General features: G+C 34.9%; 1 protein-coding gene across 8 annotated transcripts in view; it reads right to left on the bottom strand.

The window, feature by feature from the left end:
• The window catches only part of PRPF40A (pre-mRNA processing factor 40 homolog A), a 52,932-nt gene extending 26,519 nt beyond the window's left edge, over nt 1–26,413 (bottom strand). For 2 of the 8 annotated variants that reach the window (XM_039219411.1, XM_039219414.1), the window contains exons 1-5: nt 25,843–26,229; nt 24,639–24,770; nt 12,868–12,948; nt 11,471–11,501; nt 9,417–9,433 (exon numbers count right to left, since the gene is read on the bottom strand). In XM_039219411.1, the coding sequence (XP_039075342.1) occupies nt 9,417–9,433; nt 11,471–11,501; nt 12,868–12,948; nt 24,639–24,770; nt 25,843–26,052 (471 nt within the window). In that variant the 5' untranslated portion in view covers nt 26,053–26,229. Of the gene's footprint in view, nt 1–9,416; nt 9,434–11,470; nt 11,502–12,867; nt 12,949–24,638; nt 24,771–25,842 lie in introns of all 8 variants that reach the window. The other 6 variants (XM_039219413.1, XM_039219417.1, XM_039219415.1 and 3 more) reach the window with 6 other exon arrangements.
• Nucleotides 26,414–27,180: the final 767 nt, after the last annotated feature.

Here is a 27,180-nt window from a genome sequence, read left to right as displayed (position 1 = left end):
AAATTCAAAATGCAAACAATCTCTTGATGCTGATATTTTATTCCACAAAACCCCATTTATATAGTTGCAAAGATGTACAGGAAAATTCTCTACAGGATTACTTGTAATGGTGAAAAATCTGAGATTATTCAATATCCACTCATAGGAAAACAGTTCAATCAGGGTCCATCATACTGTGGACTTAGATCTATTTAGAAAATGTAGAAGATACAGTGTGAACAACAAATTAAGACATTGTGATGTATCAGCAAAATATATACAAAAAATACTTAAAAGGAAAAGATTGGATAAAAGAAAAAAAAATTCACCTATATAATTATCAAGAAAGCTAAAAGATTCCAAAAAGCTGGTCAACAATCAGGTTTTGAATAAATTCAACACACATATAAACAATTATATGCACATGAAACACATATTTATATATCTATATAGCCACTTCTGTAAACTATAAGCTCAACTGATCGAAACCAAAAGAAAGTAACTAAATCTAACATTAAACAGATAAAAAAAAGTCCTCTCAAGTACTCTAAATAAGGAAAATGAGAAAAAGCCAAAATAGAAGATCAGAATTAAGGAACAACATAACCACAAACAGATGATTTACAACCAATTACCCAAATCTAAAGGAAATTATTTCCTCACAATTACAATTTACCCTAGAAGAAAACACATCATACATGAATATTCCAATTACCATAGAAGAATCTCACTAGATAATTCCATCAAACACCACAAAAACTTTTAAAAACAGTGAATTACAATATGCTTCAGATCACTGAAAGAGATGAAAAGCTCACTAATAACAAAACTCAAGAGAAAAGTATCAAAAACGAAAAGCAGGTAATGTTATTTATGAATGTTACTTTTAAATGTAGAAATTTAAATATAATAGCCCATCAGCCAAAAGAATCCTTCAGTGTATATATTTGGACCAAGTAGAACTTATGTAGAAGTGGCAGGGTGGTTCAATATTCGGAAATCTATAAAAAAGAAATTATTTCTGTAACAAAGGGAAAAAAGAAGACACCACATAAGCACATTACCAGAACTTGGGTGAAATTACACCCTGAAAATTATCACCACTCAGAAGTATTAAAACAAAAAATCCTAAAAACAACAAAAACACCTAAATGATAAAGGTCAACTTACCCAAAACCAATAAAAATTACTGTAAAGCCACTTCCATTAAAATCATGACCAAAATGTAAGCCTGCAGTTTTTGTTTTTTTTTTTAACTTTTTAAGGTCTATTTATTTTTGAGACAGAGACAGACAGACAGAGTGAGCAGGGGAGGGTCAGAGAGAGAGGGAGACACAGAATCTGAAGCAGGCTTCAGGCTCTGAGCTAGCTGTTAGCAGAGCCTGATGCAGGGCTCGAACCCACGAACCATGAGATCAAGACCTGAGCCAAAGTCAGATGCTTAACCAACTAAGCCACCCAGATGCCCCTGAAATCACTGTTTCAACAAACATGTTACGGCAATAAAATGAAATAAATAAGTAGTGAAAATACTTGGGATATATAAAAATATATATACATATTATCTTTACTGCTGAAGATTCAAATGAAATGCTGCTAAAATGAAAAAAAAAAAAAGTATCCTAATTTTCCAGGTAAATATTCAATTTTCCACTTGGCTATAAGGTAAATACACAAAAACCTTTGAACAATAACTAGCTTGAAAGAAAAACTTAAATACCCTATTCATAATGTAACACATTTTGAGAAGGTAAAATAAAAATAGCTATGATAGCAGTTTATCCCACCTAAACAGAATTTAAAGCAAAAACTGAAATGACTTCCATGTAGGTAAAAAGTAACACACCAAACTTAGCATGCATTTAGCAATTTCGTTTTGAAATCACAGCAACAGTAAAAAAAAAAAAATAAATAAAGATAAAGGGAGAAAAAGATAACATCTTTTCAAGGTAAAGATTTTAAGACACTCCCCTTAGGTAGATCAAACAGATGAAAGATATGCCAAGACAAAAGAAATACAAATTAACCTTAACTTAAAAGCACACAAAATATTCTAAAAAACTAATCTTAAAATGGAACATAAATGAAGGTTTAATAAAATGCAAATAACATCTCATAGACTGCTTTCTAAAGATTACATGCGAAAAAAATGTCACCAAAGGCATGATCCATGAAAGAAAGTTAACTGTCAGACTGGACTTCGTTAAAAACTTCTCTTCTGCCAAATCACAGTAAAGAGAAAGAAAAGACATGCCAAAACCTGGGAGAAAACATCTGCAAAGGGCACACCTTATTAAAAAAAACCACAAAAACAAAAACAAAAAATCAACAACAAAAGCTGTTATCTAGAATATACAACCTTTCCCTCCTGCTTTTTTTTTTTTTTAAGTTTATTTATTTTGAGACAGACAGAGACATCATGAGTGGAAGAGGGGCAGAGAGGGAGAGAATCCCAAGCAGGCTCCAAGATGCCAGCACAGAGCCTGATGCAGGGCTTGAATTCACGAATCTGCGAGATCATGACCCGAGCCAAAACCAAGAGTCAAGACATTTAACTGACTGAGCCACCACCCTTTAAACTTAACATTAAGAATATGAACAACCAGGGGCGCCTGGGTGGCTGAGTCGGTTGAGCGTCCAACTTCTCTTAGGTCATGATCTCGTGGTTTGTGGGTTCGAGCCCCGTGTCGGGCTCTGTGCTGACTGCCAGCTCAGAGCCTGGAGCCTGTTTCAGATTCTGTGTCTCCCTCTCTCTCTGACCCTCCCCTGCTCACACTGTCTCTCTCCCTCTCTCCTAGAAATAAATAAAACATTAAAAAAAAAAAAAAAAAAGAATATGAACAACCATGGGGCGCCTGGGTGGCTTAGTTGGTTGTCCGACTTTCGCTTAGGTCATGATCTCGTGGTTTGTGGGTTCGAGCCCCAAGTCAGGCTCTGTGCTGCCAGCTCAGAGCCTGGAGCCTGTTTCAGATTCTGTGTCTCCCTCTCTCTCTGACCCTCCCCTGCTCACACTGTCTCTCTCCCTCTCTCCTAGAAATAAATAAAACATTAAAAAAAAAAAAGAATATGAACAACCTAATTAAGAAACGGTCAAAAGATCTGAACAGATACCTCACCAAAAAAGACATACAGGGATAAAGAAGCCTATGACAAGATTCTTAACAATGTGCATTATTATAGATTAAAATTAACTGCCATTTATTACTGGTGGGAATTCAAAACAGTATAGCCACTTTGGAAGAGAGCTTGGCAGTTTCTTACAAAACTAAATAGATTAAAAAAAAATTTTTTTTTAATATTTTTGAGAGAGAGAGTGTAAGCAAGAGGTGAGGGGGAAGGACAGAGAGAAAGGGGGACAGAAGATCTGAAGTGGGCTCTGTGCTGATATGAGGCTCTAACTCACCAAACCATGAGATCACGACCCAAGCCAAAGTTGAACACTAAACCAATGGAGCCACACAGGTGCCTCAAAAACTAAATATATTTTTACCATATGATCAAGCAAGCCCACTCCTTGGTTATTTACCGAAATGGTTGAAAACTTCTGTCCACACAAAGACCTACTCATTAATGTTTGTAATAGTTTTAACCATTTGCTTCAAAAACATGGAAGCAAAACTAAGACATCTTTCAGTAGGTGAATGGATAAACTTGTGGCAAGTCCAAACAATGAAATATTATTCACTAACATTATTGTTAATATTGTATTATTCAGTCCCGAAGAGAAAAAGAGGCACTAAGCCATGGAAAAAAGTGCATATTAAATACATATTACTAAGTGAATGAAGCCAGTCTGAAGAGCTATTTACTTACTCTATGATTCTAACCATATGATATTCAGAAAAAGTAAAACTATATAGACAATTAAAAAAAAAAAAAATCAGTGGTTGCCAGGGTAAGGGGTGGAGATTTTTAAGGTAGTGAAACTATTCTGCTTGACACTGTCATGACAGATACAGGTCACCGACATTTGTTAAAACTCGTAGAATGCATAACAGTGTTAACTCTAATGTAAATTGGACTGTGGGTAATAATTATGTGTCAAGGTAGGATCATTAATTTTAACAAATGTAACACCTTGGTGAGAGATGCTGATATGCATCTGTATGCATGTAAGGGGAGGGGGTATTAAGGAACTCTATTTTGTGTTTAATTTTGCTAAGAACCTATAAGCATTCTACAGAAAGTCTATTTAAAACAATCCCAAATCTAGGAACCAAGAAAAACATACCACTTAAACCCTTTAATAAAGATATCAAATGAAGGGGGGGAAAAGATATTGGGAGCTGAGTAAAATGAAAAGTGTCAAATTTTAAGCAACATAGCTACATCCCTACAAAAAAATAAGAATGTGTAACGACCATGAGCCAAGTACTCAAGAAGCTAGAAAAAAGGCAACAGAGTAATCAAGAAGGAAATAAAGATGACAGAAATAAACTGAATGGTTGTCCTCTCCAAAATACAAAATAAAGGCAATGGCAAGATTTCTAACTCTATGCTAAATAATTATTAAACCTCAACAAAATAAATATCTGGAAAGACAAAAATTAGAAAATTAAAACTGGAATAGCTCAATAACCACTAAAGAAATTGAAATGGTAATCCAAAATCTTTATCCTCAAAAAGTATTAGGTCCGGTTGGTTTTTAGTTGTGTTCTATCAAGCTGTTAAGAAATAAGTTATTCATCATTTATGTAAGTTGTTCTAAGGATCAGAAAGAGAAGGGTTATTACCCAGATAGAAACAACCTAAGTAAGATATAAGCAAATTGAATTCAGAAGGAATTAAATATACATGTGCACAGATATATACTCCTAACACCTTTAATGAATAACTAGGATTCACCTTAGTGAAGATGAGACATCAAAAAATGTATCTGTGTACTTGTACTTCAACAGACTACAGAAGAAATATTATGACCATCTCAGCTGCTACAGAAAAACACAATGGACAGTTTTAAAATCCAGTTCATAATGACCTCTCTCAGCAAACCAGGAACAGAAGAAAGCATCAACTCAATAAGGGTTGTATATCAAGAAGCTACAGTAAACATATTAAATGGAGAAATCCAATACATATTTGCTTTGAGAGAGAAAACAAGATAAAAATGACAGTTAATCACTTCTACTGCTCACCATAGTACTAGAGGTTCTGGTTGACACAATAAAAGTTGTAAGATTAGATATGATGATTAGAAAACCTCATTATTTGAGGAAGATTGTGTAACACACACACAAAACCCACAAAGCAATAGGAAGATTCAAAATAGCATCAAAGTTTATTAACAGAATGAAAGATGGACAAGCCTTCAAAAGGAAAAATTTCAAGCTATATTACAAAACAGACAAAAAAGAACTACCATGTTCACTGATATGACTTAATAATTTAAGTAAGCCCCCATAATCTATAAATTCAATGCAACTCTAACCAAAATACTAAAAATATCTTTTTGGACAACCTGACAAACTGATTAAAAATTTATTTAGATAGTACAATGTCATCTATAGAAAAAATATTTATCATACATAAGAAACCCTAAAGACGTCACCAAACCTGCTGGAAATAATAAATTCAGTAACGTTGCAGGGTACAAAAATCTGTTGCATTTCTAAACACAAAGTTAAGAAAAATTAAGAATTTCTAGTGAGACACTAGAAATAATACCTAGGAAAAATGTAATCAAGGAGGTGAAAGTCCTATACAGTGAAAACTAGGATATGGATGAAAATAACTGAAGACTAAATAAATGGAAAAGACATTCCATGCTCATGGATTGAAAAAACTAATACTGTTCAAATGTCCATGCTAACTAAATCAATCTACAGAATCAATGTAATCCTATCACAAGTCCAATGACACTTTTCAAACTTAAAAAAAAAAAAAAAAAAAAGAACACATTATCCCAAAATTTGGATGGAACCACAAAAAGACTGAACAGCTAAAAAGTAATCCGAAGAACAAAGCTGGAGGCATCACGCTCCCTGCTCTCAAACTGTATTACCAAGTAATCAAAATAGTATAGACATAAACACAGACATATAGATCAATATAACAGAATCAAGATCTCAGAAATAAACTCTGTAGGGTTGATTAAATTATGGCAAAGGAGGCAAAAATATACAAGAAGAAAAATATACAAGAAAATATACAAAAAAATATACAAGCCACATGCAAGAGAACAAAACTAGATTAGTATTTTCAACCATGCACAAAACCCAACCCAAAATGGATTTAGGCTTAAATGTAATACCTAACCATAAAACTCCTAGGAAAAAAAAAGAGGCAGTAGAAGCTCCTTGACCATCACTCTTGGCAATCATTTTTGGATCTGATTCCAACAGCAAAGATGACAAAAGCAAATAAGTGGAGTACATCCAACTAAAAATCTTCTGGCCCAACAAAGGAAATCAACAAAATGAAAAAGTAACCTACTGAGTAAGAGAAAAATATCTGCAAAATATGTATAGGATAAAGGGTTAATATCCAAAATCTATAAAGAGCTCATACAACTTAACAGCAAAAAGCCCTCCAAAAATCTGATTTAAAAAACAGGCTGAGGATCTGAATAGGCATTTTTCCAGAGTAGATACACAGATGGCCAAAAGGCTCATGAAAAGATGCTCAACATCACTATCAGGGAAATACAAATCAAAACCACAATGTGCTATCACCTTACATTTGTTAGAATACTTATTATCAAAAAGCAATAATAAATGTTAGCCATGATGTGGGGAAAAGGAAACCTTCATGCACTGTTGGTGGGAATGTAACTGCTGTAGCCCCGATAGAGTAAACACTATGAAGGCTCCTCAAAAAACTATCCTCTACCATACTATCCAGCTGTCCCACTTCTGGGTATTTATTCAAAGAAAACAAAAACATTAACTCAAAAAGACATATGTTCCCCTAGGTTCATAGCAGCATTATTTACAACAGCCAAGATATGGAAATAACCTAAGTGTCCCTAGATGGATGAATGGATAAAGATGTGATACACACACAAAAATACTGTTCAGCTATTAAAAGGATGCAATCTTGCCATTTGCAACAACACAGATGGGCCTTGAAGGCATTATGCTAAAGTGAAATAAGTCAGAGGGAGAAAGACAAATATCTTAAGATCTCACTTACATGTAGAATCTAAAAAACAATCTAAAAAACCCAAACTGAGATATAGAGAACAGATTGGGGGTAGAAGTTAGAAATCGGTAAAGGAGGTAAACAGGTACATATCTCCACTCATAAAATAAGTCATGGAGATTTAACTCATAACATGGTAATTACCGTTAATACTGTTGTATATTTGAAGATTGAGAGTACATCTTTAAAGTCCATCAGAAGAAAAAAAGATTTGTAACCATGTATGACAGATATTAACTAGATTTATTGCAATCATTTCATAATGTCAACAAATCTCAAATAATTATGTTGTAAAATCTAAAATGTTATGTCAATTACACCTCAATAATAAACATGAATATAAAGAAATAAGAACAAGAAAAAACACACAAAAAATCTACACAAAAAGTTTCCTAAACTTTGCCCAATACATGCAAGTCTGAAGACATTTATCCAAGTGATCACATATTAGGGAGGGTAGATAGGAGTGAAGATGAAGAATAAAGTGAAAAAATGTGAGGAATCCTCCCAGGATCAGTGACAATGACCATCATCTGAAGAGTTCAAGTAACTCAAATCTGTGTATCTGAAATCTAAAAAAATTAAAGCAAAAAGAAATTTTCAAATATACAGTACTTTTTAGATGGGAAAATTTAATAGAAAAGTAAAAAATGTCAATTCTCCCAAAATTGAAATGAATTAAATATAATCCCAGGTAAAAACTCAATTTTGTCCTTTGAGTGTGTGTGGAATGTGTGTGTATTTGCGGATTATTTTTGGAGGATACAAGAATTCATATACTAACTTCCAAAAACAGTTAAGGAAATTATGAAAAGAGAAACCATGAAGACTTGCCTTACTAAATACTAAAGCTATTTTAATCAGAAAACATGTAAAACTGCATGAAAAATAGATACAGACAGTGGAGAAGAAAACCCAGAAACAGATGCCAGAATAGGTGAGAATATATGACAGAAAAGATTCTTTCAATTGAGGGAAAAAGGGGTTTGATAGACAATGAACACAACAAAACATTAATGGCGATGGTCTCCTCAAGGTGGAAAAACTTAGGCTGATATTTACTTTCTTCTTTTTAACTTATAGTTTGCTTCTTAATACCTCAAGTGAGCTTGCATTATTTAAATCAATAGGAAAAACATGCAGCTATCACTAGTCAAAAATACAAAAAGGCAATTATAATGGAAGAATACAACATGGACATTTAATAACCATTCAACTTTAAAAAAAACAGAAGATATGAGAAACTTTAAAACATTTAAATACAGCTCACAATTAAAAGTCTTTTCCCCCATATTTAAAATATTAACACATTTATAACCAACTCATAGCTTTCTGCCATTTCCTCAACCATAATATGATGATACCAGCTACCTCTCAGAACTATTCTGAGTAAATGAGATTAGACATATAGTCTTCCTTCAGTTGATCTTTTAAGGAATCACAAAAATCAAAGAAAACCTTGAGGTTTTGTTCAAGGTATGGCTCTTATCAAGAAGAATAAAATAGGCATCTTTAAGTGATCTTTAAGTACGTTTACATTATTTTCCAAACATCACAAAAATATGTAATAGAACACCACATACAGAAAACACCAATAAAAATGACTGTAATTACTATTTTAAGATCAAGTATGGAGAAAAAGAAATGCAGCATACAGTATCATTCTCTCCTTCCCTAAGGTAGGGAAAAGTCAAGCAATTCTGAATATTATATTTGTGTTTCTGACACAATTAGGGAAGGTATGAGCAAAAAAGTATTTTAAAATTCTGTGTATTAGGAAGAGTTTATGTAAGACTTATACTAATAAACAAGAGCACACAAATGTTTGTATACAAAAGCACATTCTAATATAAACCTTATGTGAATATTATTGGTTAGTTACCGTGCACCTACAAGTTCTGTTTGCCTTCTAATTGTAATGGGGAAATTCAAATCCTTGTAAAATCTGACAGATATCTGATTTCTTTTTTTCCTCATAAAGTCCCACCAAAATTAGATTTTAAGATAAATCATTCAAATTTCTTTTTTTTTTTTAAAGTAAACTTCACGCCCAATACGAAGTCCAACGTGGAGTCTGAACTCATGACCCTTAAGATCAAGACTTGTGCTGAGATTGAGTGTCAAATGCTTAACCGACTGAGCTAACCAGGCGCCCCTCAAACAATTTTCCAACCTTTGGCATAGAAAAGAAAGAAGAAAACATTCAACTTTAGTAAATAAATTTTAAAATAGAAATAAGGATCAATGTCGTAGGCTAAAGAAGTAAAATAAAATAAATATATTCCAGAGGTACTTACTGCACCAGACGCTGTGCCTTTAAAAAAAGAAAAAAAAAAAATATTTACAATGTGATAAATCATACTCTCCTTGAGTGAAGTTTTAAATTATTTGCTCATACTATTTCTTCTGCCTTATCCTGTCACAACAAATATCCTAAGGCTGTTGTGACCTATGTGCATGTTCCTTTATCCACAAAAAAACAGCTACAGCGTAAAGCATTTTCAGAATTAACTCGCACTTTGAACTTTAAAAATAAAAACTCACTTGGATCCAGTTTGAGAAGTATTAACAACCTTTGCCTTTTGTTTCTCGTCTTGCTGTTATAAGTGTTTACTGAAATATAATACTGCTTCAGACTTTAGATTCTGTTTTAGATTTCTGGCAACTTCAACTATATAATTCCACACTTGTGGTGTACAATACAGTATCCATTAGCTACAACATGTCCCTATTTAAAGTAAAATTTTTAACAAAGATTCAGTTCTTCTGCACTACCAAATTTCAAGTACTCAGTAATCACAGGTGGCTACTGACTACTGTATTCAACAGTATATATTATAGAACATTTCCATCACTGCAGAAAGGTCTATTAGATGGTACTGTCTTACACTGAAACCCCTTTAGACATAAGGGAAATATCCATTAGTCACCAAGTTCAAATAAACAAGCTTTAACTTTAGCAACTAGTAACTTAAAACTATGTGCAAAAAACAGTAACTACATGTAAATAGAGAATAAAACAAAGTACACACACACACACACACGCATTATACTGAGAATAATCAAAAGAAGCTACTATGGATGTCAATGGTAGAGCCAAGGCATTTAAAAAGTAATTAAGAAGGAATTTTATGAATCTGTTTCTGACTCACAGACACAGGAAACAAAAGATGGATACCTAAGAAGGGATGGCAAAATAGGCAAACAGGATTGAGACACAAACTTCCAGTTGTAAAATAAGGTAATGTAGTAAACAGCATAGGAAGTATGGTCAATGATATTGTATCAACTTTGGATGGTGACAAAGGGTAACTAAACTTACTATGGGGATCATTTTGTAATGTATAAAAATACTGAATCAAAATGTTCTACAACTAAAATGAATAGAATATTGTATGTCAATTATACTTCAATCAAAAAACAAAGAAATTTTAAGGTAATTTTCCAGGAGTATTTAGGCTAATAGTAATAGTAATCAGCTCTAGATATTCAAATAGGCAAAATACTATACTATGCATTTCACATTATTTCAGCTTAAATAAGTTTTTGAAACATCTTAAAAAGACCAATTATGCCTCATATAAACCTGCAGGAAAGCGCATGGTCATTTTAAATGTTTCAAACCATATTTAAAACAAGAAATGTTTTGGCATAATTATGGAATAAAGTTCAGCATCTGTAAAACCAATTTATCTGGAACATTATTTATTTATGGATAATTGAGGCATTATTACTATTATATATGAAAGGGACACTAGTTGAAACAAATAGTTATTGACAGCTGGCTGGTTTACCACAAGGCTTACAAACTCCAATGGCTACAAGGAAGCAGCAGTCCAGAAGGCCAATGAGAGTTATGCTCCACATCTAAAGGAAGGAGTTACTACTCATTCCACAATGTTTGCTGAGTGCAAATATGGACTCAAACAGAATTTTTAATTCAAACATTCTCTAATTATCTACTGTGTTAAGGACCACTGTAAACAATGAATATTCAGATAAGCCCATTTTTCAAAACAAATTCAATCTTTGTGTAAAAAGATAAATTTAATTGTTACATAAGGGCCACAGATTTTAAATGTTAGTAACTAATTATAAAATTTAAAAACACTGTTTAGGTAAAGAATAACTAGAGACCAAACTGGTCCCAGGACTCCAGATCTAGTAGTTTTTTTTATAGACTCAATTATGAATGCTACCTCTGTTTCCCACAGCTTAAAAAAAAAAAAAATGAAAAAAGTCAGGAGTTAATCATAAAGCCCCAAATGATACTGCTTTTGTTGCTTATTTAACAATATGACAGCTACTGTTCAAATGAAGTCTAATATTAAACCATAAATTGTATACATACCAGCTGCTACATCCATATTATTTACTCCTGGCTGTAAGAAAAAAATGAAATTAGTAATATTCATCTGTTTCAACTTTATTTTATGTAGTTCCTCATAAAGTACAATTGGTCCGTTTTATGAATAATTTACAAGCCACTGATTCAAAGATTCTCAGTAAGTTTCAGTGGTATTAGTTCCCTGAGCTTGCTATAAATTGTAAAAGCATTAATAACTTGTGGCTACTGAAGCACTTTAAGTCTTTTATTTGCATGATCATCAGTTACATATAGATCCACAACCCTTTACCCACAATTCTGAAACAGAAAAAGCTCATAAACCAAGTTTTTTCAAGTTTCGAATCACCGTTCATTAGAGTGGGAAAATCTGCCCTGAATGACATGAGCTCTTTGTCTTTATTTATCCCACCCCAGAGAGAATACCAAGATACTGCTACAGAAATATTGTGTTCAAAATTACAAGGCACTGTCCAACACCCCAAGGGAAATCTTTATACAATATATGACATACACAAAGTATAATTTTACAATATTAAAACATTTAAAAATATATTTGGTCCAAGGGTTTTGGGTAAGATTTGCAAACTTACCACCCCAGTGGAGTATGCCACATCTGCACATTACATTCACTAGGCTATCCAGTAATAAATAAGTTATGCTAATATGAATATCATAATGATACACATATTGCCATACAATCCAATAAGGGTGATAAAGTTGTCAAGCATTTTCTAAGTAATGTGCCATCACTGAAGTCTCATGTAATATAAATTTCAAATAGAACCTTCTGATTTCTGAATCTAGGAATGGGATGTACTATATCCCATTACATCAATTTTTAATTAACAATCCATAAAGAAAATGTCTACTCTTTAAGATTAAAATGCTACCAGACCAGGGGCAGTGTGGCTCAGTGAGCTAAGCATCTGACTCTTGATTTTGGCTTAGGTCATGATCTCATAGTTGTGAGACTGAGCTCCATGTTGGGCTCTGCTCTGGGGAGGGAGCTTGCTTAAGATTCTCTCTCTTCCTGTCTACCCCTGCCCGCTTGTGCACATGCGCTCACGCTCTCTCTCTCTCTCTCCTCAAAAAATGCAACCAGATCAATAAAATGCTTCTAGTGGACAGGTTATACTTCTTAGTTACACTACTCTTGTTTAACACAGAATTAAAAATTAAGGATTGCAAAAAAGTACAGGAAAAAATGTGAATGCCTAACACTGAAGAACCTAGAAAACGAAAGGCCCACAGTAATTCCCATTTTGTGTTACAGTATTCAAGAAATACTTAAAAAGCTAACATGGCTGCCTATAAAAAAATATATATAGGATGTTATATCATGTATAAAAGCGGCAAAGCAGTCAAAATATCACAAAAATAATCATTTTTACTAGATTTACCGGTAAAGCAGGCTGCATGGAAGCTTGAGACATATGAGACATCATCATTCCAGGCATTACTGAAGACATCATTCCAGGCATCTAGAATAAAAGTAAAAAACGATTACTATATAAAACCAAAGCATTTGACAGGACTTTAAAAATCTGTTTATCAAAGTTAATATGTACACCTCAAGATTTAAACCCAAAAAACATTGTATTACATAAATAGTATGCTTAGTAAGTGCTTGTTGAATGAATGAAGTATTTTATCAATGAGCTATTTTAATATTTGCCAAAATTTAAATGTATAGTTAAATTATTTAACAAATAAACTTAAAAGTTTGTGTTGTTATTTCCAATGAATTTGAGAATATTAATGTCCTTTTAATTTTAACTCATCACTCATGTTTTCTCCCTTCTTTGGAGCAAGACAAATTTTTTTTTCTATTTCTCAACTTTGACTTTTAATATCTGTATTAAATAAATTTGACAGTAATCTGGCTCTTTTAAAAAAGCCAAACTTCAGATACAAATCATCTATGCTCTCTCTTGAAAAGAAAAATTTAATAAAGCACATAAATAAATATCTGAAGAAAGAAAATATTAGTTTTGGAGGTTAATCTAGCCTACCAATGACTGCCATCCAAATCTATTAATGAATCTTTACTACTAAAAATAAAAATCATGAGAATTAACATAAATTTCTAATTCTGACACAATAGTCATCCATATTAGTAAAATCCCACCTTATAATTTTGATTTCAATATGAATAAATCTAAGAAAAACATGGAGGGGGATAAAAATCGCATATAACAATCATAGGCACTAGAACACAGAAAACAGGTATTCAGTTTCAAATTAAATGAAAATTGGAGAAATATGGAAAAAAAAAGTATAGTGATCAACAGGAACGTATCAAGTCTACTAAAGGTTATGAAACCACCTGCATACTGAATTTTATTATTTGAGAAAGTTAACTCACAGAGCAAAACAAGACTAAAGTACCATTAAAATGAAGTAGCATTGTATTAATGGATTAAAAAAACAAACAGGAAGGTTTTTTGTTCCTTAAAATAGCCAATAAATTGCTTAAACATCATGAAACAAGAACCTGACAGAAAACATGTGACCAGTACTTGGAATATATGGTGATATTAATGGTTAAAAAAAAAAAAAAAAAAGTTCAGAATCTGAAAACAGAAGCACAAGCCTCCACCCAGGCTAAAAGAATTAGAGAAATCATTTATACATTAAGAGAAAAAAACAAGAGCATACAATGAGAACTAGGCTTATTCCCTCTTCTCACTTCTCCCAACACATAAACATTCACACCTAATTTTACTTTAGACTAATAGCAAAGTAGTTTTGAATTCTTAAAGTACTAAATAACAGATTATGAGGGGAAGCATACTGGGCAACAGAGAGAAACAGCATGGTATTTAAAATGGCCTATATATAAAATCCAAAGCTGTCAACATACCTAAAAACTAGAATTCTAAGCTAAATTGAAAAGCTGAACTTTGAAAACTTGGGAAAGAAGTATTTTCTCATAACAATTAAAGACATCAAGAAAAGTAGGATAAAACCATCATGTAATAACAGAACATTTCCATATGCTAGCAGTACAAAAATGTAATTTCAATTTGAAATACTCTTGACTTTGTAAGATAGTGATCAAATCCCATTTAAATAACATGGGACAAATATCCTTATATATAACAAAAGTTGACTAAAACTGGCCAGTGACAGTTAAGGCAAACAATATTTGAAAATCATTAAACAGTCTGACAGAGTTCTCTCAATTGTTTTTCTTACCACACTTTCAATTTTACAACATCTAGAAATTTGCACTTATCATGGAATTGATTATAGAATGAGATTTAGTGTTAAATAAAAATCTAAATTCTCCCTCAATATCTCTCTGAATTCTGAGGGGGCAGTTAGGCTAAGCAACTAGTTAGGGTGGACACTGGAAAGATTCTTAAATTATGTACAACTGAGTATCTAAAAGTAAATAGGTTATTATTGTAATTTTAAACAAAAGATTGTGGTATTTTAAAGATGAAGCTAAATAACAACATAAAATATGAAAAATACATTTTTATGAAAAGCTGTTTAAAAAATTAGACAAAATAGGAGCTCATCCAGCAGACGCCTGAGCATCACAAAAAGTCGGTTTCCCAAAGCCTAAAGAATCTATTTTGTGAAAATGTTGCGATTTCCTTTTTTTTAAACATTAACCTTAGAATACACATAATAGGGGATATATTTTTCAATCCATCTGAATTCTTCTAGAGGATGTGTGTTAACTTAGGCTAATTACTTGGCAGCACCATCAGTGTGAAACCATTTAAAATTTCTAAGTTATCATTATTTTGTTTTAATACAAACTGATCCTAGGGTGCCTGGGTGGCTTAGTCGGTTAAGCGTCCGACTTTCGCCTAGGTCATGATCTCGCGGTTCGTGGGTTCGAGCCCCGCGTCGGGCTCTGTGCTGACTGCCAGCTCAGAGCCTGGAGCCTATTTCGGAGTCTGTGTCTCCTTCTCTCTCTGACCCTCCCCTGCTCACGCTGTCTCTCTCTCCTAGAAATAAATTTAAAAAAAAAAATACAAACTGATCCAAGTTGCAGGCTTATGAGATTTCTGGTTCAAATCCTCAGAAGTGACTTTTCCCCCCTCTGCCCAATAACCAAAGTTGAGGCATTCAAAAGTTGTCCCTTTGTATATGGTTATCTTGCTTCACATGAAGGGAATAAATAAACCCTTGGTTTCCCAGCTTGACCCTGGAGTATTTTAGACTTCTCATTAAGTTTTTTTTTTTTCCTCTCTAAAGACACATAATATAACGGAGTATCTTACCACTAAAGGCATCTTAAGTTCAATGAAAATGGAATGTTGACTCAAAAGAGTTAAAGGGAAAAATTCTTAACACAGTTACTACAATGATGCCACTACAAAGTCTATCAGCCAGATCATTCTTAAAGCTACAAAGTAGGAGTTCACATAAGCTTAATGAAAAGCACACTTTAAAATCACAGCCTCGTAGAACTTTACAAATTTCTAATTAAGGTACTTTGGAGAATACATTAAGTTTTATAATTACAACTTTTTAATTATTAGGAAACAAGAAAATGGGAATGGTAGAACACAATACATGTAAAACATAAGTTAAATTGTCTAAATTATTAAATACCTGAATTTTATGGACATTTTGCCACTTTTTAAAAACCAAAAAAATATTCAGATATACTACTTGGCATACTTTATTCATAAATGGCCAAACATTTGTGTATATATACTATATAAAAATTTTTCTATGTATATTTCTATTCTTTTAACAATACAAATTAAATCAATTATCATGATGTCCTCAAAAGAAATACAGTATGAAGAAAATAAAAAACAAGTACAAACAAGGGAGCACTGCACAATCTGCTCAATCTTAGTATCCCAATTTGGGAAGGTCCTAATGTTAACAAAAACAAACCTGCTTCATTCTTTACCAGATATTTTTTAAATTAAAGGTAAAGTAATAAAAGCAATCCCATCAGTGCTACAACACATTAGTTACTCAAAATGTAAACTAAATTAGCCCAGTTGTTTTATAGTAATAAAACAAAGTAAAGATCTTCACGTGGGCCCTTCAAAAATTCTTTTCTTCATTATTTTTTCCTGAAGTTTTTCCTGCTGTAAAGAAATCACACAACCTAAGCTATCTTTTGTCTAAATATTAACTTTTAAATCATGTTGATTTTTTCAAAACCATCCTTTCTGCAAACCTGACGCTGCAAATTGATTATCTAAAAAGTTAGATTGTCTTTTGTTTTTAATATATCTTTAAACGTTTATTCATTTTTCAGAGAGTGAGCGAGCGAGGACAAGAGCACATAGGGCAGGAGCAGAGAAAGAGGGACACACAGAATCTGAAGCAGGCTCCAGGCTCTGAACTGTCAGCACATAGACCTATATGGAGCTCAAATTCACAAGCCCTGAGATCATGACCTGAGCCAAAGTTGGACGTCTAACTGACTGAGCCACCCAGGCATCTCATAAAAAGTTAAGACTGTCTTTTTACTTGGTTCTTCTTAAATGTGTTAAAGTCAAATTTCACAAATATGTACACAGAGGCTATTAAGTCTAGTACTTAAAAACCATGATCTTTTATACCACTAACTTACCTTATGAATGAATGCAAAAATTAATCAGTGAAAAACTATAAAAACGACATCTCTGAATGTAAGGAGATATTCATTTGATTAGAAATAAACAGAAATACTTCTGTTTAAAGCATACTCTTAACAACCCAAGATAATAAGTAGTTGTATTTTGGGACAATTATTTAACTTTTGTCCTCCTCATCTACAATTATATACAAATTCAAAATATTTACCATTTTCTGATATTATATTTAGATAAACAAAAGATAGACAACATTTGCACAAACTGGAATAGAACCTTACCATTTATGAGGTTTCATTCATTTTAGGATACACATAACATAGGTATATATGTTTCAACACATCTGAATTTTTTTGAGAGGATTTGTGTCGACTTAGGTCAGTCATATTGAGCACCATCAATATGAAACCATTAAAAATTTAATAAATTAATTTCCAGGATTCAAAAATATTTAGTTTGCTAAATTCTCTCAACCTGGATAGTGCAGAATTGCTGAAGTATACACTATTCCTTCAGATTCTAAGGAGGTTAGCTTAATGACATAATCTCCTATTGCTATAGCTATACAGGGAAACAGCCTACTACAGCTATTAAGTATAGTCTAGAGTGAGACTACCAGAATTCCTATACCAGCATGGGCACTTACCAGCTGTGTGATCCTGGCCTAATTTACTTAAGCTATCTGGGCCTCAATTTTCTCCTTGTAACATAGGGGGGGAATAGCACTCATCTGTTAAGATTGCTATAGGAATCAAATGGGACAATGCACAAAGGTGCATAGAACAGTGCTCTATAAGGCAGCTGTTTTATTATCACTGCTCTCCTTCATCTAAGATCATCAAAGTTTCTCTTCTCTTGCCAGGTCTCTAATCTACTCCCTAACTATTAGATAGGCACCTTGGTTCTTTAAGATGGTATCTAGTAAATAATGTAAAACTATCATCTTTGCCAGGAATCAACATGTGTAATAAGGTAATCCATTTTGAGCATCACATTTAGTGCTGGCTCTGCCATGTCACCAAACAAATCACTTCATTCCCAGGACCCTACTATTGCCATCTATAAATCAGACATACATCCTCTAGCCAATTCACTTTCCAGAGTCAAAAGGATCAAATATCACAAAATTATATATAAAGATGGTGCTAGAATTATAATCCTTAAACAGATTAGGCATCACCACACTATTTTCTAAAACCTTAAAAAAATTATGTGCAAAAGGAGAAATAAATACTTTACTCTGTTAATTGATACTTAGCCCACTATCTCTTACTAAACTCCAAATTTCTTAAATGAGGGCAAAGAAAATATAAAGAAAAAACTACTGACTATGGATATACAAAAACTTAAAAACAGAGAAGAATGAAAATAAACTAATTTTAATTTTTAAAAAGCTCTAAACATGGACTAGGAATACACACACAAGCAGTGATGTCTCTAGTCATACAGAATTATACTTTGAAGCTTCCTTTAAAAAAGTCACCGAGGCCTTCTTTCAAACACAAGCTACCTAGGATTCAAGTATAGAGGAACATAAAACAGTTTGATAGCTGTTACTGTTATCAAAAGATAATTTAAAAAGTCTTAACACCAACAGAATATCAGGACCTAAGTAGTAAAATTATACTTGTATTGTAGTGAGAACATTTTTTGTTAAGTCAAAGATAAATGGGTTTTAAGGGGAAAAAAAAATCAAAACCAAAGATAAAGCAAATTATCTGTTAACTCAAAACAGTCCTCATTTGCTGGCATGTTTAGTCTTTCAAAAGACATAGTTACCAGCACCATCCAGATTTGGAGAAGATTCAGATTTTACTTTCAGTGTACTGTACCAAGTAAAAAAGAAGCAATTAGAAGCAGATTTTCTTACAAACCCATCATGCAAAACTTAATTATCTTTAGTAACTATTTATTTTTATAACTACTGTTTATTTTTCTTTAATAAGCAAAAGGAATGTAGGATTCCTTGATTAGAGAAAGAAAACAAATATAAAAGATCCATCTCCACAAAACTTACAAAGGTCTGGAGTAATGTGACAGCCATCAGTTAGAAGATGAGAAAATACAGTCAGTCAAGCATGTGAGCAGTGCCTGTAAGTTTTCAGTACAGGATACATATATTCATTTTAACACTACAGCCAGAAGACCTAAATGCTTACTGACTGAAAGTAATATCAAGGTATGGTATAAAAAAAAAAAAAAAAAAGGAAGAATGAAAGACTAACAGCTTCTATATGAGACAGTAATCTATTCATTCTTTCATAAACTTTCACAACTTAGCTCTATTATATCTCTAGGTAAAAATCAAACACCCTAGTACAGAGCTATAGGATATACACAGCCACCAAATCTTTACCTAGCTACTGATAATACAATTTCATGATTCTAAGTCATGTCATCGACATTTCAAACAAACCCAATTAAAAGTCAACCTGTTAACCTGTTAAGATTGTTCTTTCCTTTTTAATCCTGTTGCTCAATGAATAAATTTGTTGCACTCTACAATGCTTCATTCATGTCTGTTAATACTAATTTGGGTGTTGCCGTTTCTCCTAAAGACCAGACTAAATGAATCAGCAGCCCCAATAATAGCATTTCTCATAAAAAGCTAATTCCACGCAACATCAATTCCATGCAATGTATTAGACAAAGCAAAATAAACACATAACAGGGGGGTAAAGAAGGCTGGGGAAGACGGTAAAATAAAACCAAGAAACACTAAGAAAAACGGTTTTAGAAGGTTTCTGCAAGACTTCTCAACATCTTTAGAAAATACTGTTCCCTGTTAATATTAAAGGCAGGAGAGGGGTACAGTTCATTATTCCACACTTACATCGTCTTCTTAGATCTCTCCAAATACTCTCCATATTTAGAAATACTACTCTAGCTAAGGTTTCTGAATAGATTAGTTCATATTTAACTGAACACTATCTAGAGAAAATAGTATCATTAGTAAATCCATCAAAATCTAACTATGCACACACAGCCTAGAAGTTATACAAACACATTAGGTCTAGGTCAATCTATTTTTTAAAAAAATTACTTGCCTGGATAACGTAAATGCATGTAGAAAGTTACTGAAATTCAAGAATTATGAGCAAATAACCTAAGAAAAAAGGCTTTTTGTCACTTACTAATGTCCAATTCAACGGCATGGATTCTGTAAATATCCAAAAGTAAACATAATTCAAAACCAATAGGAACAAATCAGTTGGTCAAATCAGCCAGAAAAACCCAAGATACCAATACTTCGGATTTCTCTGGAAGGTCTATATTCCAAATCATTTTCCCTTAGGGTATGGAAAAATTTACAGTAAACCTTTAAAAGACCATCATATCAGTCATACTGATAGAAATACATTTGCTTAGAATTTAAAATGAAAGGAAATACATATTTTTGCTTTATTCACCAAACAAAAATTATTTACTTCATCTTATCTTTCATTTTTATCAAATGAAAAGGCAATTGTAGAGAGGCAAACACTAAGAATACGAAGTGGTAACAATGTAAAGTCACAAGTAACCACTGAAAATAGTCACATGTAACATCTACTGTCTTCATGGCCTATAATGTAGGAAAGAATATGTTTTTGTTTCATTCATTCAACAAGTATTTTACTGAGCACCCAAGCTGTGCCAAGAACTGTGCTCAGCACCTGTGGACTTCTTAAAAAGTAGAAAACACAGGCCCTGCCCTCTAAGAGCTTACAGTCTATTACTTGCTGGAAAGACAGAGCAATTAAACCATTAAACAGAACAAATCAAAATTAAATTCCCAAATAAGCAAAATAATAAGAGTTATAGGCAGATTTCATTGGATTTTATTTTAATATTTTGAAGCGGAGGTGTATACTGGACAAAGTTATTGCTGAGGATCTTTGAGAGAAGGCAGAACTTGCAATGGTAGGATTTCAGTCAGTAAAGGAAAGCTCATGGTGGTCATGAGGAGATGAACAGTACGAGCTCAGTCATGAGCTAATAATTAAATCACTCGAGATATCATAAAAAGACCAGCCTGGGTTCAAATTAGGGAGTGTGAAGACATGCAGCTCAGAATCATGCACTGAATTGTACTATGGGAGAGTCTTGAAGTTAAAGTGTGAAATGTAGATATTATACAGGTACACTGGAGGTTCTTGGGCAAGGAGACAACGCGCTGAAATCTAAAAGAATTTGAAGGGGCAGGCTTAAAGCAAAAATAAACAAAAACAAAACAAAACAAATAACAAAAAAACCCCTCAAAGTTAAGAGCATGCTGGGCATGGGGGTGTAACTACTTGGGGTCCAGATGGCAGCAGGAATAGACTCAAGATCTATAAAGCCTGTCTTATTCAATTTAAGAACAAGAAAAGCAAACTAATTTGTAAAAAGCAATTACTCACTTATTAATTAATTGAAGAGACCAAAAAGTAATGAATAATTAGAATTAGGGAGGCACTACTAAAAGTATTTTGTTTTTATTCCCATATCAACCCATAATATCTCATACATGTTACCTATTTTTCTTATCAAATGATCTGAATTGAACCATAGGATGTTAGAGACTAAAGAGTTAAGTCTTTTACTCTACTTTCTCATTAAAAGAAAAATTAAAAATTAAAAAAAAAAAAAGCCAGCGAGAAGGACTCTCTTAGGCTTTCAGTGAAGGCAAAATCATCTGTCAGAAGGGTAGGACTTGATGTCCTTTGTGTACAAAGAACAAAAATGAGTAAGATATGAAAACATTTTAAAAGCAAAACATTACTTACTATATAAATAGAAGATGGTCTCACATATAATCACGTCTTAAGGCAAATTTCTACTGCAAATTTTTGAGTATTGTCACCAAGCAAATTATTTACAATGGTTTTTTAACCAGTGATAAACCATTATTTAATTTCCATAATTAAAGGTTACACAACTTTCAAGATCCCTTCCAGTGCTAAGATTCTATAATCCTGTAAAAGCAGAGGGACAACTTTTCCCATTTGAAGTTAACATATGGTAAGAGGCAAATTTAACCTATACAACAGATAACTGATATAAACTTGAAAGACATACAGTTTTTAGTAGTAACAGATTCAGCCTGAATTCTAAAAAGGGCATTTTAAGTTGTTTCCTGAATAAAAACATACAAACAAAAAACTCTTTAAAAAACCCGTAATTTTCCTTTAACCTGTAACTTGATGCACCAAAAAAAAAATTATGACTTCTGGCTTCCATACATGGTTATTCTGTCCAGTCTGCATACCATTTTACAAACAAGTTTTAAAATTTCACGTCATGTTCGCTAACACTCCAAAGACCAGAATCATTTAGCAAGTGAGACTGGCACCAATTTCATCTTCAGTTGGTCCCAGAATGAGATATTAATGTGAACGAGGCAATATACATGAAGGTTCCATAACCTTCAGTCCCAGAGTCTAAATCTGTAAATTGGCTTCTTAAAATTGAATGGCAGAATCCTTCTAACTTTGTGTCACCACAGTGAACTATATAGGCACCCTACTGTTTTTCATTATCTTCTGACCATTAATATCTCTGAGAGTGGGTAGACAGAAGAGATATATGCAGAAAAAAGAACAATTTTGCTAATTAGCAACTTTTATTTTTAAGTTAGTTGTTTACAGGGCTTTAAATTAGATTTCGAGATTACTTAACAATTTAAATTATCCATGCCCTCCCAGTCTGTTACCAATGCTAAAATAAGAATTAGTTTTACTAATTTGGGTCCCATATAAGTTAGATATTAAGAAGGAAAAAATTCTAATTTTAAGGAAAAACAATGGGGTTTCTCTTGGGACCCTCAGAGCTGGACTCTTAAGTCATTCATTCATTCATGATCTGAACAGGAGCCAACAGGGAGACAGATTTTTAAACTTCTAAATACTCAGGTCCACTTAGATACATGCCATACACTGGTTTAGGAAAAAAGAAAACCACAAGGTAAAATTCAGAGGATCTGAACTGATGCGTACCAAACAGCAACTAACCTTACTAGGAAGATGGTCACTGATAAACCTGAAGAGAAAGGGCCATAAAGCAAACTGTGACCAGCTTATGTCAATGAGATACACAAAGGTACTTAAAAAAAATAAATAAATAAAAGCTGCGTTTTACTAGAAATGACTAGCTGGTGTCTTGTCTTGGTAGTGCAACAGCACCATTACAGCAAGGGTAAGCAGGTCAATCCCTTGCAAAACTTACCTTGATTGGCCCAATGGAAACAGAAGGCCCCAGAAAAGAGAGAAGCATCTGGCAGTAGCAAATTGTTTTATTTTATCTTTCTGTGGAAAGAAACTAATTTTAAATAAGAACCAGAGCATTTAAAGAATAAATATTTTTTAAAGCTCATTATCTAGTTAGAGCAGCTCTACTAAGAAAACCAGAAGAGCTCCTTGCTGCTTAGAGATGGAGAGAAACAGAAAAGGAATCAGAGTTGTTTCTCCATCAGCTAAGGGAGTTTTAAAACTTGTGTTACTCTAGAATCACAGAATAAATGGTTCTTTTATTAAAACAAGCAAACAAAAATCCTACCAGCAGAATCTTTTGGGCCTGGTGTCTTTGAGTAAAAATTTTTATACAAAATTAAGGGCTATGTTCCAAATAAAAAAGAAAACCACTTGACTTTAAGCCCTTCTACTCCTAATGTTAAGTTAAAAAGAGAAAGACACAGAGCAAACTCCTTTCTCCACTATGATTGCACCAATAAATTAAAGCATCAAGTCTCAAGCAATTATCAACATAAACCATATTAATTAGCAGAAAGACCATACCTAATTGGCTTTCCAAAATACTTTTGATGATTTATTGATACTCAAATGGAAAGAACTCAGCCAACAAAGAATATAGGTATCACAGAACCTGACAGGGGGCATAAAATTATTCATGGTAACTGAACCTGTTACCTTTCTTGGATGCTTCTCTAGGAACTCAGTTCTACTGAATTCACTGAGTCAGCATTAAAACCTTTTGATACAAATCACTCCCACAAAATGTCCATTTACAATTTATACTGGAAATGAAAGGGACAGCTCAAAAGCAGGAGTGCAGAAGCAATAAGCATTTAAAACAAAACAAAACAAAACAGTGTAAGTGGAAAATGAATCATCTTTCCTATGATAAACTAAAATAGAGTAGAACCTCCCTATTTTACTCCCAACACAGGCACGCACGCACACACACACAGAGGAGGAAGCTATTTCACGAATAAACTTTATTCTAAGCCAAGACCTAAACAACCGCTATTTTTAGATTTTATGCCTTTACATGGTTCACAGACATAAATTATGTTGACCTATAAAATATCCACTATTGAAACATTATCTTCAATTCACATAATAGGAAAAAGAAAGTTATTAAACTAAAAAGACTACATACGTATACAGCTACTTAAAAAAGAATTTAATTTTGTTGTTGGTAGAAAATAAATCTTTTATGCAGAAGGCTTTTTCTTACATTCAAAATTTGATTAACATCATCACTCAACATTTGATTTATTTGACAACATTATTTTGGCATAAACTAATCCTTAAACAGCTGCAAGCATTGACCCAGATTTTGAAATCTTGACACAATGATACCACCAAAAATAAACAAATAAATACAAAATAAAACAAAAACTTTCTTACTTGTCCCATTGGCGGCCCTCCCATAGGGGGCATCATTTGCGGCATCATTCCATGAGGGACAGGGGGCATATTGGCTCTCTGACCCATAGGGTGCATTCCCATTGGGGCATAATGCATGCCAGGGTGCCCCATCTGAAAAATACAGACAATTTAAAAATTAGCAAGTAACAATAAATGCTCTCATAAACCTGATTTCAACAAACTGGTTATGTGCAGTGGCATGTTAGGTCAATGTGTAATTTAATTAACAAACAAAATGCAGTACACACAAGTACTTATAATGAACTTGCAACTAACCAAATTACAGAACAAAATGGAAAGAATTAAACTTTTTCTTTTCGTTCTTTTTTTTAAACACACTGCTTTTATCAGTTACTAGATGGCTTGCTAAACTCAGAGCCCATGTATGTGCAAGCCAATTTAAAAATTGTTAGAGATGAAAAACCACAAATTTGTTCTATTTCACACAGAAGATGGCTAACTAATGTCACAACACTGATTATCTTTAAATTTGTTTTTAAATGGATTTTAAATTTTGAACTGAGAATTTACCGAAGTAACTCAGATAAGAACTGGTCTTACCAAAAAAACAGTATGTGTACCGTTGGGCACTTAACTCTAAACACATAAACCTATTTTCTAATACAATCTTTAACACAAGTAGAATTATTTCCGCCAGAAGAAAAAAATTTTCAAAGACTAAGATCTGTCATTCACAGACCTTTAAGACAAACAACTAACACACCCATTTTAATTCTCTTTTAAAAGACAACTATTTCTTTACTTGTGTGCCCATTGTTCCGGGTCTTATCCCCTCCCAATTTTCCCAGCTGTACCCCCTGCAGACACCACTACTACCGGTGAGAACGGATTCTGCCAGGCTCTTTAAAAATCTACAAAATCAAGTCTCCGCCTCCCCCTTCCTGCTACAGCGGGCCTGCCTCTCCAGGAGGCTCGCCGCGCCCAAGGCCCAGCACCTCCACCGCGCATCTGTCTAGGCCAAGCCCTATGGGAACTTCCAGGGACCCACATCCTTCGCTTTTGTGCATCCCCGTTCTCCAGTTCTCTCCCTCGTTACATATCCCACCATCTCGAGCTCTTCCTCCGTCCGCTCTTTTCTTCTTCTCCATCTGGAAAACGCTTCCTCCCTCTCTGACTCCGTTTTTCATTGTGCCGCTCTCCCCCTGCTCCACCGATCCCTTACCGAGGGCCGTCTCCTCAGGAAGCCGTCAGCAGAGACCCAAGAGCCGGAGCAGAGGCTTGAGGCGGACAATCTCCGCTCCCCGTCCCCGGGACCCCGCGAAGGAGTATGGCTCTCCATTTCACTCACCATGAGGCCTCCACGCTCAGCTCCCGTCCCCGGCCTCATCGTCGGGCTCAGACTGCTCCGCCGGCGGCCACTGCCGCTACACATACCAACAAGAAGCGATCTGAGTGGCTGGCGCCCGCTGGGGCTAAAGGTTAAAGGCTGCGCTGCGCTAAGGGGCGGGATCAGCGGGGCCAATAAACTGACAGGCTTCCCCGCCGTCCAATCAGAGTGCGCTGTCGACACGCAGCTCTTCGGCGATTCGCCCCCAGCCTCAGCCTCACTCGGCGTCGCCTGCATGGAGGGGGGGGAGGGGGACGGAGGAAGTTTCTGCGCCTCCTCCGGGAAAACTCCACCAACTTTCCCCGGGGAAGAGAAGACCACCTTGTCCCAGCTTCCCGAGCTTAGACCGCCTCACCCCGTAGGGGGTGGGGCAGTGGGGCCTGCCACCTTCACCCACTCCGCCCGAGTTACGTACGCCCCACAAACCTGAGGCTGCCTGGGGTGGGGTAGGGTGGGGTGGGGGGTAGGGTAAGCAGCTTCTAGCGTTAGCGGTGGTCAGGGACAGACGCGCGCGGGGGCGCGCGCGGTGCTCGAGGCGGAGGGGAGGGGGCGGGGAAGAGGAGAGGAAGGGGCCTCCTTAGAAGAGTTAAAGCCCCGTACGCACCAGCTGCTGAGCCCGCTCCGGGGCGGCGGGGGCGGGAGGGAGGCGTGTCGAGCAGCGTGGAGGGAAGTTGTGATAGGGACGGGGAGAACAATGCAAAAGAAAAAGAGGGAAGGGCAGTTAGAACGAGGGGAGAGCGTTTGGGCGATAAGTTGCAGTTAAACAGAAAAGCCAAAGGAGACTAGGTGCGTCCAGTGGAAGAAGGGAGAAAGCTAATCAGTTCGGAGATGTGAATCAGAGGAGTATGGGCGGGCGCTAGGACCGGGCGTCGAGAAGATGCAGCTTTGGGGCTGCCGGGGCGCGCGCTTGCCGCGAGGTGACGCGACGGTGGCGGAGGTCTCTGGTCGGGACGAAGCACTGCAGGGAGAGGAGACTTGGCTACCCTCGGCCTCGGCTCTCCTCTCCCTGCGCACTTCCCTGCTTCCCTTCCTTCCTACTACCCGGGGGTCGTGCCCTGATCCCAGGGCGCCCACCCTTTCTTTAGGCGCCACAGCACCTTCTCCGCCCCGTAGCGCGCTCCCGGACACCCCTGCGCGTCAGTGCCGGGTGGTGGAGGCTGTGGGGGGCTCTGG

The sequence above is a fragment of the Hyaena hyaena genome, unplaced genomic scaffold (assembly GCF_003009895.1).
Source record: "Hyaena hyaena isolate Hyena2069 unplaced genomic scaffold, ASM300989v1 scaffold_817, whole genome shotgun sequence".
Classification (NCBI taxonomy): Eukaryota; Metazoa; Chordata; class Mammalia; order Carnivora; family Hyaenidae; genus Hyaena; species Hyaena hyaena.
The sequence above is the reverse complement of the archived record's forward strand: the minus strand, read 5'-3'. Positions and strand labels throughout refer to the sequence as shown.